The sequence below is a fragment of the Sardina pilchardus genome, chromosome 23, assembly GCF_963854185.1.
Source record: "Sardina pilchardus chromosome 23, fSarPil1.1, whole genome shotgun sequence".
Classification (NCBI taxonomy): domain Eukaryota; kingdom Metazoa; phylum Chordata; class Actinopteri; order Clupeiformes; family Clupeidae; genus Sardina; species Sardina pilchardus.
Window position 1 is genome coordinate 1,673,833 of NC_085016.1, and position 12,500 is coordinate 1,686,332.

Below are 12,500 nucleotides of genomic sequence, written 5' to 3' on the forward strand. Positions count from 1 at the left end.
AGTTCAAATGTCCAGGAATGCCTTCAGATTTGTTGTTAGCAAAATATTACAAAGCATTTAGTCATTGGAACCGTCTTTACCTTTACCTTTCTTTACCCCCAGAAATATTTGACCTTACGTCAATTAGACATGAAGCTTTTTAAGGGGCTGTGGAACGCAGTACTAAGGGTCATTCTAGAATTCAGGGGACATTTCAAGTGTAGAATAACAGCTCACCTCTGTCAGCTCTGTTATCATCTATCACTGATCCAATGACAGCAATGACGTTAACGGAGTTGACACTCCTCATCATTTTGTGGGAATACTCTGCATGCTAACCTCAAACTACAGTAGCTACCACATGGCATGTAGGAAACGAGAATTTCATGGATGCGTGTATATTACTGTTTTTTTTTTTTTTTTACATTATTATTTTTTTTTATTGAGCGAGAGATTCACTCCAATATCACAACAGAGTTGACGAATAATTAATCTACTGTTGGTGAGTCCTCAACATTTTGTCCCAAATGATTGAGAGAAGAAGGTAGGGCATTCCTCAACGCCTTTTCGAAATATCCCACTAGAGGAAGTGACATATCTCAGAGCAGGCAACATGCTTTATATTTAAAAATCTTTGTCGATTTGATTTGGTTTTATTAGAGATAATGGTCATTAGAGGTAGTGTTGACAAAAACACTGAGACGGGTTAAAGGATTTTTTCTTTTTTTTAAGTGCTGAAATTTCATGTAATGCAAAAAATAGACATAGCCTATATAATGTAATAGTATAATTATAAGAGTTAATGGATTAATTAATTAAAAAACAAAAAGATTGATGGGAGTCATTTAGTTAATATGTTATAGATAAATTGGGTCCAAGATATATATCAAACACTCTTAATGGTGAAATATTGTCATAATCTTACATTATTATTCAAAACACATATTTTTTGAAAATAGCTGAATGTTTATCTCATTGATGCGAAATGTACCCCAAACTACAGAATGAGCTCTAAGTGTGTGCTGGTGACCCCTAAGTACAATTTAAAGCGGGCGTAAGAATGCGTTTCTGACTCGAGGATGTGCTGCACTGAAGACATCTGCTCTCTGCTGCTTCTGGGAGACAGTGGAGCTCATTCTTCTCATCTGAACCTTTGAAGTCTGGAGTAGCTCACTGAAGCTCATCATTGCCCATTTCAGAAGCTGTGCTTAAACCATCGGCTTAGATTCCTGGGCTTAAACACACACACACACACACACACACACACACACACACACACAGGGGTCTTTCATGGCCGTCTGAGGAGGGGGCTGATCGCCCAGGGCGACCCACGGCACAGCTCATCATAGAGGATCCCAATTAGCCAAACGATCTGCCGAGGAAAAGGAAATGGTGTGTGTGTGTGTGTGTGTGTGTGTGTGTGTGTGTGTGTGTGTGTGTGTGTGTGTGTGTGTGTGTGTGTGTGTGTGTGTGTGTGTGTGTGTGTGTGTGTGTGTGTGTGTGTGTGTGTGTGTGTGTGTGTGTGTGTGTGTGTGTGTGTGTGTGTGTGTGTGTGTGTGTGTGTGTGTTTTAACCACTGGTTAAACTTTTGGGAGCTGCAGACCAGGGCACATCTCCTCCTCTTCTCTCACAAGACACTTTAAAGCATCAGAGGGAAGGTGGACTCAGCTCCGTAATGGCCGTGCATTTTGAGAAATGAAGAAGAGACAGTAAGTCCTCAGTATATGGACTTGGGTTCTGAGGAGTATATGACGGTAGTTTGCTCTCAGTAACAAAATGCCTGTTGGTTTTTGGCCCATAAAGGTTGCTTTGTTGGTGATGCTACACACACAGCACTAGGAACTTAACACGTCACCTGTATATTCCCAAACTGCACACACACAGCACTAGGAACTGAACACGTCACCTGTATATTCCCAAACTGCACACACACAGCACTAGGAACTGAACACGTCACCTGTATATTCCCAAACTGCACACACACAGCACTAGGAACTGAACACGTCACCTGTATATTCCCAAACTGCACACACAGCACTAGGAACTGAACATGTCACCTGTATATTCCCAAACTGCACACACAGCACTAGGAACTTAACACGTCACCTGTGTATTCCCAAACTGCACACACACAGCACTAGGAACTGAACACGTCACCTGTATATTCCCAAACTGCACACACAGCACTAGGAACTGAACACGTCACCTGTATATTCCCTGCAGCACACAACTGAACACGTCACCTGTACATTCCCTGCAGCACACAACTGAACACGTCACCTGTACATTCCCTGCAGCACACAACTGAACACGTCACCTGTATATTCCCTCCCTGCTTCACATGTGAGATGAAGGTGACACCTCCTTCCTCCTCGTCAACCTTGCAGCGCACCAGCACACCTGTGCTCCAGTTGCCGTGGCACCAAGCCCCTTGTTCTCCGAGGGGAGCTCGGGGGGGTGGGGGTGGTGGGGGGGGTCTGATTACGTCTTCATTATGTAATTGCCCTGCCACCCTGCTCCACTGAGTAAATTATAAACAGCCCAGAGAGCGTCTGATCTTCCCCCTGGTCAGGGAGGTTGAGTTTCAGGGGGCCGTTGCTTTGAAGGTCTCACCCCACCGTTGGCACTATACACACACACACACACACACACACCGGGCCTCATCAGTTGAGTTCCTCCTGCCCCTAAGTCATCTATGGTGGGGTAGATGCCCCCCCCCCCCAGCCGATCTAACCCCCTTTGGTTCCTAATCATTTACATGTGTGACCCTGAACCTCCACGACCCCTCCCCTTCCTGTCTCGGTAATTCCGGAGTCTCGGAGTCAACTCTCCCCACCTCCTAGAGTCACTCTTTCCCCTAATTGACTCCTGATTGGTCCATTAACCTGTGGTGTTTTGGGGGGTGGGGGGGTGGGGTCAGCTCACCCCCAAAAGTGGTCTGGCTGTGTCCGATTGACCCTCCCTAGAGCCGCTGTGCATTGCGGGGGCATCCTGATCAGCAGGGCCAGAGATGGGGTGGGATTTGGGGGGGTCATGGCTGGGGTCACAGGTCACGGGGTCAGAGTGCGTTTGAGTGGGAGGACAGATGCTGCCATGTCCTGCAGCTAACAGGTGCTCAGCAGGGCCGTGCTCCTTGGGAGGCTGGAGCATAGACGTGTGTGTGTGTGTGTGTGTGTGTGTGTGTGTGTGTGTGTGTGAGGCTAGAGCAAGACTTCCTGGCAGCAGTGCAGGAGCTCACACAAGAGACGAAATCATTTAAAGGAACACACCGGCATTTTGGGAGATTGGACGATTTGCCATCTACCAGTTAGCCTACTTTCCCCAAAAAGGTGGTGTGTTTCTTTAAGTAGATATTGTGAAGTGACTTAACACTTGGAGGTCCAGGGCCTTTTCAGGCACTTTGAGGCAGTCAGCTATACCTTGAGATGTTTAAGTTTTTCATCTAACTAAGAACACCTACCGTATGCAAAAGTGGCACATATGGTTATATTCGGCGGGACATATTCATAAAGAGGGCCAGCAATTTGCGATATTGGTGCTCTGGTGCATTATTTGGATAGTATCGAGAAAGACTGTTAGCTCTATTTAGATTGAATTGAATTGTTTAGATAGCAATACTTTGTTTATATCAAATGTTGTTCCTTGCAACACAATTCATAGGAAAAACACAAGCACATGTTGGAGAAAACAGGGTGGGAGGGATCAGGGATGGCCAGCGCACTCATGTCCTGTGTCTCCTCTCTTCTGTTTGCAGAGCAAGAAGAGAACTTTGAGTTCATCATCGTGTCTCTGACGGGGCAGACGTGGCACTTCGAGGCGACCTCTTATGAAGAAAGGGACGCCTGGGTGCAGGCCGTGGAGAGCCAGATCCTGGCCAGCCTGCAGTCCTGCGAGAGCAGCAAGAACAAGGTGCAGTGCAAACACAAACACACGCCTGCAATATACACACACTGCAACACATCCTCCTAATCTACACACACCACTACACATCCAGATCCTGGCCACCCTCCAGTCCTGCGAGAGCAGCAAGAACAAGGTGCAGTGCCTCCACACACACACGCCTGCAATCTACACACTGCAACACATCCTCCTAATCTACACACACCACTACACATCCTCCAGAAACACACCACCGCAATCTACACACCACCGCAAGCTACACACCACAACACATCCTCCAGAAACACACGCCACAACACATCCTCCACAAACACACGCCTGCAATCTACACACTGAAACACATCCTCCAGAAACACACCACCGCAAGATACACACACTGCAACACATCCTCCAGAAACACACCACCGCAAGCTACACACTGAAACACATCCTCCACAAACACACCACCGCAATCTACACACTGCAACACATCCTCCAGAAACACACCACCGCAAGCTACACACACCACAACACATCCTCCACAAACACACCACCGCAATCTACACACTGCAACACATCCTCCAGAAACACACCACCGCAAGCTACACACACCACAACACATCCTCCACAAACACACCACCGCAAGCTACACACTGAAACACATCCTCCACAAACACACGCCACAACACATCCTCCCAAGTCATCAAACAAATCTTATTTTTTACAAATTTCCTTCAACTATTGCTAGGAAAACATGCTCCTGGTATGAACCAGGGTGTGTGCGTGAAGGATGCATGTTTAGGTTGGTAGACAACATATGAAGCCAGACAGGGACAGATGGCCACACCAATATCTACTGTAAGAGTGTTATTTAGCATGTATGGCGACATCACGTCGATAGCATTTACAATTCCATGCACAACTCATCTGACAATGACCCTTTGGTCTGACACACACACACACACACACACACACACACACACACACACTCCCTTTGTGTAATTGCAAATGGCAATTACTGTAACTGAAATATACCCTCATTGCTTCTGTGCTCCTTGCGCACTCTAAAGCGCTGGCCTCTCCGATTTGTTGATGCCTTAGGCCCTGGCCAATCATCTGAATAGTCTGTGTGTGTGTGTGTGTGTGTGTGTGTGTGTATAGCCTGGATTCTATTTATTTCTCTTGTATTATTGGTGTTGTTTTTCCTTCTTGATCTACATTTCTGTGGGGGTTGATGTAAAGGTGATACTGTATATGTGTGTGTGTGTGTGCGCGTGTGTGTTGCGATGGGATGGGGTTTATATTGTGTCTATGTTATGTGTAGTTTATAAAGATCAAGTAGCATGTTTAATGTGTAATTAGAGTGCAGGGTGCGAATGCACATACAGTAGCTGCTGTGTAGGTTAGGATGCACATAGCTGCTGTACAGTAGGGCTGTGTAGGTTAGGATGCACATAGCTGCTGTACAGTAGGGCTGTGTAGGGTAGGATGCACATAGCTGCTGTCTACAGTAGGGCTGTGTAGGGTAGGATGCACATAGCTGCTGTACAGTAGGGCTGTGTAGGTTAGGATGCACATAGCTGCTGTCTACAGTAGGGCTGTGTAGGTTAGGATGCACATAGCTGCTGTACAGTAGGGCTGTGTAGGTTAGGATGCACATACTGTAGCTGCTGTGTAGGTTAGGATGCACATAGCTGCTGTACAGTAGGTTAGGATGCACATAGCTGCTGTGTGTACAGTAGGTTAGAATGTGAGCTTGACGTGCCTTGTGTGTTTCTGGTCACCGTAGTCGCGGCTCACCAGCCAGAGCGAAGCCATCGCGCTGCAGTCCGTCAGGAACCTGAGAGGAAACTCCCGCTGCGTGGACTGTGAAGCACAAAGTAAGTCCACGCACAAGTCTACTTAAGTACACACTTAAACATGCTATACGCATTTCACACGTTTGCTTTTTACACACTTAAACATGCTATACACACTTCACACGTTTGCTTTCTACACACTTAAACATGCTATACGCACTTCACACGTTTGCTCTCTACACGCTTAAACATGCTATACGCGCTTCGTTTGCTTTCTACACACTTAAACATGCTATACGCGCTTCACACGTTTGCTTTCTACACGCTTAAACATGCTATACACGCTTCACACGTTTGCTTTCTACACGCTTAAACATGCTATACGCACTTCACACGTTTGCTTTCTACACACTTAAACATGCTATACGCGCTTCACACGTTTGCTTTCTACACGCTTAAGTGTTGATTTCTGAAACTGTGCATACAAACATGTTAGCCATTTGTGGAAGATCTCTTTACAAATGCGCCCCGATTTTAAGCGTCTGAATGTCTAGTATTCTCCTGCTAAGCACCTTGCATTACAGTTCTTGTATGAAGGGCACTATTTGATTGAGTGATTGAGTGATTGAGTGATTGAGTGATTGATTGATTGATTGATTGATTGCTTGATTGATTGGTTCTCTTTTGCAGACCCTGACTGGGCTAGTCTGAACCTGGGTGCGCTGATCTGTATCGAGTGTTCGGGGATCCACCGTAACCTGGGCACTCACCTGTCGCGCGTGCGCTCGCTGGACCTGGACGAGTGGCCTCTGGAGCTGATCAAGGTCATGTCCTCCATCGGCAACGAGCTGGCCAACACCGTGTGGGAGGGCAACGCCCAGGGCCGCCTCAAACCCGCTCCTGATGCCAGCAGGTAGGCAGCCCTCTCCTCCACGGGCACCCTGACACACACACTGCTGCTCCACAGGACTCTACGGGCACTCTGACACATACACTGCTGGTCCATACTCCAGGACTCATCTCCTGGGTCTGAGCCGCATTGTGTATAAGCCGCAGGACAGTGCTTTGTGCACTCCTGGTGTGAATGTTCTGTTATCGTTCCTGGTGTGAATGTTCCGGTATCATTCCTGGTGTGAATGTTCCGTTATCATTCCTGGTGTGAATGTTCCGCTATCATTCCTGGTGTGAATGTTCCGGTATCATTCCTGGTGTGAATGTTCCGTTATCATTCCTGGTGTGAACGTTCCGTTATCATTCTTGATGTGAACGTTCCGTTATCATTCCTGGTGTGAATGTTCCATTATCATTCCTGGTGTGAACGTTCCGTTATCATTCCTGGTGTGAATGTTCCGTTATCATTCCTGGTGTGAATGTTCCGTTATCATTCCTGGTGTGAATGAGTGGCCCTTCAGCCTTTTGTTTTGGCCTTTTTGTCCTCCAATCAAAGAGTGACAGGAAGTGAGCGGGAGAGTGCCCACGGGTCAGATTTAGGCTCCACCCCCCCGAGGTCACATGGCCCCAAATATTGAACAGATGCAGCACCCACCTACGCTTCTCCTTCACGATTTTACTGTAACCTCTTCCCGTGGCCTACCGGTTAGGGCTTCGGCCTTTAAACCGAACGGATGCCGGTTCGATCCCCAACCGGTAGGAAAAAATATGGCGAAACATTTTCACTTCACACAAAGCCTCGATGGCCATGTGGGCCACCGTACTACCAGGACAGCTGGGAATCAGTGCTGTGAGATGTGTTGTGCAGAAATGGACTGTGGAACTGTATGATGTCATTAGTAATGAAAGGCACCTCTCAGTGCTGTGCACATCTCATTGGCTCTGGAGACTTCTCCCATTAGAGTTCACTTAGCCCTGATGGAGCTGCTGTAGCACTAATGTGACCATACACACTTCTCTCAACAAACATCTCAAACTCACTCTCACACACACACACACACACACACACACACACAAATCTTCTCCAACCCCCTCACACACACACTCACTCTCCCACACACACACACACTCCTGCACACACACTCACGCACATATCTCCTCTGACCCCCTCACTCTCTCACACACACACACACACACACACACACACACACCCAGGCGGTGTGGGCGGCTCTTTGTTGCCGTGGCGGCGGGTGTAATTATCGGCGTCTGCGTCCCCGTGCTCCACCGGCCCATCATAACAGATTAGAGGCGGCCGCTGCTGCAGCACCATCGACTTCCTGCCCCGCGCGCTGCTCATCGCTCACCCCGAGCACCTTTTAATTACCCCCACCACGCGCACATCTCTGCCTATGGATCGGCCTCCGCTGCCCCGCACACTCCTGTCAATCCGCTAATGCATTTATTGTTCCTCCTTTAGCCTGTGTGTGTGTGTGTGTGTGTGTGTGTGTGTGTGTGTGTGTGAGTGTGTGTGTGTGTGTGTGTGTGTGTTTGGTTGCATGTAGCCCCTTGAGCCCAGGAAGCAGATTACAGAGGGGGTCAATATTATCTCAATTAACCCCGCGCTGCTTGGCAAGGCTCCCCTGCCGTCCCCCTCATCACCATCAATAGCACTTAGTGTGTCATTCCTTAAGTGGCTGCCTGCTGTCAGCCCACTGCAGCCCACAGCAGCAGCAGCTCACCTGAACACACACACACACACACACACACACACACACACACACACACACACAGCAGCAGCAGCAGCAGCAGCTCACCTGAACATACACACACACACACACACACACACACACACACACACAGCAGCAGCTCACCTGAACACACACACACACACACACACACACAAACACAACAGCAGCTCACCTGAACACACACACACACACACAGCAGCAGCTCACCTGAACACACACACACACACACAAGCAGCAGCAGCTCACCTGAACACACACACACACACACACACACACACACACACACAGCAGCAGCAGCAGTGCAAGGATACACACACACACACACACACACACACCAGCCCACGACAGCAGCAGCAGGGCGAGAAGACACACACACACACACGCACACGCACACACACACACAGCAGCAGCAGCAGGGCAAGAAGACACACACACACACACACACACACACACAGCAGCAGCAGGGCAAGGACACACACACACACACACACCAGCCCACGACAGCAGCAGCAGGGCGAGGAGAGACACACACACACACACACACACACACACAGCAGCAGCAGGGCGAGGAAGCTGCTGGACACGGCCTTTGGACATGAGTGAAGGTTTCTGACGTGAGCAAGACGTTCAGTCCCTGTGTGTGTGTGCGCGCGCGCGCGTTTGTCCATTCATACGTACATGCGTGAGTGTGCGTGTGCGTGTGCGTGTGCGTGTGTGTGTGTGTATGCTAGGCTGTAGACGTGGAGCGTAATCTAGTCTGCCTCCGGAGCCCAAATGGTGTGTGCCCTGATCAGACTCCTCTGGGTGGAGAAGCAGGAGCTCAGATTTATGGACTTTGTCCTAGAAACAAGACTGTCAAATAAAAATGTACAGTTATAGTAGTGTCAATTTTACACTTGATTTTCACTTGATTATGATCATGTTTATTATTCTATCCCCCCCCCCCTCCCTGTTGAAAAAGGCCTAGTGAGAAATGCACGATTTCCGTGCGTGATGTCTTAAATCGATAAGGTTGTTTTTTGTAGTGTTTATATTTAAGGTTGTTTGTTGTAGTGTTTATATTTAAGGACAATTGGATGAGGAGATGACAAGACGGGGAACACAAATCTCCTCGTGCAAGCTTGCATAAACAGCATGATGCAGTGCCTTTTGAGTGGAGGGAGAGAATCTGGGATCCCTGGCTGTGTGTGTGTGTGTGTGTGTGTGTGTGTGTGCGTGCAATTGGTGGCTGATAGATTAAGCCCCTCCCCCGTGGTCGCTCATGTGAGTAATAGAGGCAGAAATTTCATTTTGGCGAGCGGCTGATTTAATGATCCGCAGGGTAATTAATGGGCTGATTATCTTAATGTTAAATATGGCCAGGAGCAATTAAACTGACCTCACGCCTGTCAAGGTCCAGGCCCCACTCTCCTTTCAATTAGGGCCCAGTGTGTGTGTGTGTGTGTGTGTGTGTGTGTGTGTGTGTGTATCTCTGTGCAGGGGGGTGGGGGTGAGGCAGAGGTGGAGATGCAGTCCGTATTATACTCCTCCACCCCCCCATCACATCCTCCATCCTTGTGTGTGTGTGTGTGTGTGTGTGTGTGTGAGATGGGGATGCAGTCGGTATTTTACTCCTCCAACGTCGACCTCCACCCGTGTGTGTGTGTGTGTGTGTGTGTGTGTGTGTGTGTGTGTGTGTGTGAGGTGGAGATGCAGTCAGTGGAGATGCTAACAGAATTATATCTCCCCCCCTCCCCCCCACGTCCTCCATCTGAGCTGAGGCCCCATCACACCTCAGGGAGAGATTATCTGAGAGGGATCTCTCACACACACACACACACACACACACACACACACACACAGGAGCACATGAACATGCAGTGTCTCTTGTCTGCTTCACTCTCTTTGTCTTGCGTTTGCACTGCCACTGTTTTCCTCTATTTACTGTCCTCTCTTCCATTCAAGCTTTTCTCTCTCTCTCTCGCTCTCTCTCTCGCTCTCTCCCTCTCTCTCTCTCTCTCTCCCTCTCTCCTTCTCCACATCACAAGACAAGAAAAGCCAGAAAAACTAAGTTCTCTCTCTTCACTTTACACAACAAAAAGAAGAAGAAAAAAAACCTCTCCTCAGACCTTTCCTGTTATTATTTCCTGTTCTGAATTCCAAATTGGAATTCTCTCTCACTCTGCGTGATTTTCCACTAGTGCCACGTCAGTTATTGGACATCAACCAGTTTTCCACTGAGAAATTACCAGACATGAACATATTTGAGGTTTATCAGATGATGTCAGAAATCACTACAATTTCCTGTCGTCTGACCACAATAAGACTGAGCCTGCTAGATCTCCAGAGGTCTCACGTCTCTACCCACAATAAGACTGAGCCTGCTAGATCTCCAGAGGTCTTGAGTATCTACCCACAATAAGACTGAGCCTGCTACAGTAGATCTCCAGAGGTCTTGAGTATCTACCCACAATAAGACTGAGCCTGCTAGATCTCCAGAGGTCTTGAGTATCTACCCACAATAAGACTGAGCCTCTTAGATCTCCAGAGGTCTTGAGTATCTACCCACAATAAGACTGAGCCTGTTAGATCTCCAGAGGTCTTGAGTATCTACCCACAATAAGACTGAGCCTGTTAGATCTCCAGAGGTCTTGAGTATCTACCCACAATAAGACTGAGCCTGCTACAGTAGATCTCCAGAGGTCTTGAGTATCTACCCACAATAAGACTGAGCCTGCTACAGTAGATCTCCAGAGGTCTTGTGTATCTACCCACAATAAGACTGAGCCTGTTAGATCTCCAGAGGTCTTGCGTATCTACCCACAATAAGACTGAGCCTGCTACAGTAGATCTCCAGAGGTCTTGCGTATCTACCCACAACCAGACCCACGTGCAGGGCAGCAAAAGACCCGCAGATGGAACTCCGAGGCCCCCCGTCTAGATGGCCAAAAGGCCGGCAAAGCCCTGGAATAGCTCCTAAACGTACACATTAACCTCCACACACACACACACACACACACACACACATGCACGCGTTTAGCCATCGTCACCTCTGGAGACGAGTGCCAAGCCAAGAGTGGCACATCTGCATGCCTCTACACGGGGTGCCATGGAAGAGCTCTCAGGCACACACACACACACACACACACACACACACACACACACACACACACACACACACGAGCCCTGTTTTTAGGAACCCCGGGAGCTCCAGAGTGAGCAGTGTGTGATGGCGCCCTGGTCTTCTTGCCCCAGTCTCAGTGTTCAAATTAACTGAAAATGGCTATGGACACCAGTGCCAACTCCCCCCACCTCCCTCCCTCACACACACACACACACACACACACACACACACACACACACACACACACACAGCCCCCTGTTTGACAGGACACATTAGCGGGCCTGGGTGCACAGGAGTGACAGGCCAGCTAATTCTGCCTCCTGGTCAGCGTGTGTGTGTGTGTTTGTGTGTGTGTGTGTGGCGGCTGTGCCCTCTCGCTCATCGCGCTGCCCATGCCCGCCGCACAGACGTTTCACGGCCTGTCGTGAGGGGTCAGTGTCACCAGTGTTTGCGCTGAAACACGTCCAGTGTGTAAAACCACACATAACCAGAGCTCTCCCTCTCACACACACACACACACACACACACACACACACTCACACACACACACACACACAGTTAGACCTCTCACACACTCAGGCATAGCCAGAACTCACACACACACACACGCACAAATGCACACACACGATTCTAAGGACGTTTCTAAGGGCCCAGTTTTGGACATGGAGTTGATGAGTTCCTCAGCTTTTTGACCGTTTAATGCATTGATTCTGCTGGCCTGCAGTTAATACTGGGATGTAGTCACATATGCGTCACAAGTCTGTTGTTTTTGCCCTCCAAAAAAAGTGTACAAGAAACGTACAGTCGAGAAACGGTGCTGAAGGGCCAGGATTCATGCGGTCACACAGTCCTGACACAGACTAGCACATCGCTATAGGTTACCCATATACATCACACGCTCAGCCTGACACAGACTAGCACATCGCTATAGGTTACCCATATACATCACACGCTCAGCCTGACACAGACTAGCACATCGCTATAGGTTACCCATATACATCACACGGTCAGCCTCATACAGACTAGCACATCGCTATAGGTTACCCATATACATCACACGCTCACCCTGACACAGACTAGCACATCGCTATAGGTTACCCA

General features: G+C 48.6%; 1 protein-coding gene across 2 annotated transcripts in view; it reads left to right on the forward strand.

The window, feature by feature from the left end:
• agap1 (ArfGAP with GTPase domain, ankyrin repeat and PH domain 1) overlaps positions 1–12,500 on the forward strand; it is a 172,808-nt gene that overhangs the window by 147,106 nt on the left and 13,202 nt on the right. For both annotated transcript variants that reach the window (XM_062527842.1, XM_062527843.1), the window contains 3 exons: positions 3,734–3,888; positions 5,648–5,738; positions 6,348–6,570. In XM_062527842.1, coding sequence (XP_062383826.1) covers positions 3,734–3,888; positions 5,648–5,738; positions 6,348–6,570 — 469 coding nt within the window. The remainder of the gene's footprint in view (positions 1–3,733; positions 3,889–5,647; positions 5,739–6,347; positions 6,571–12,500) is intronic.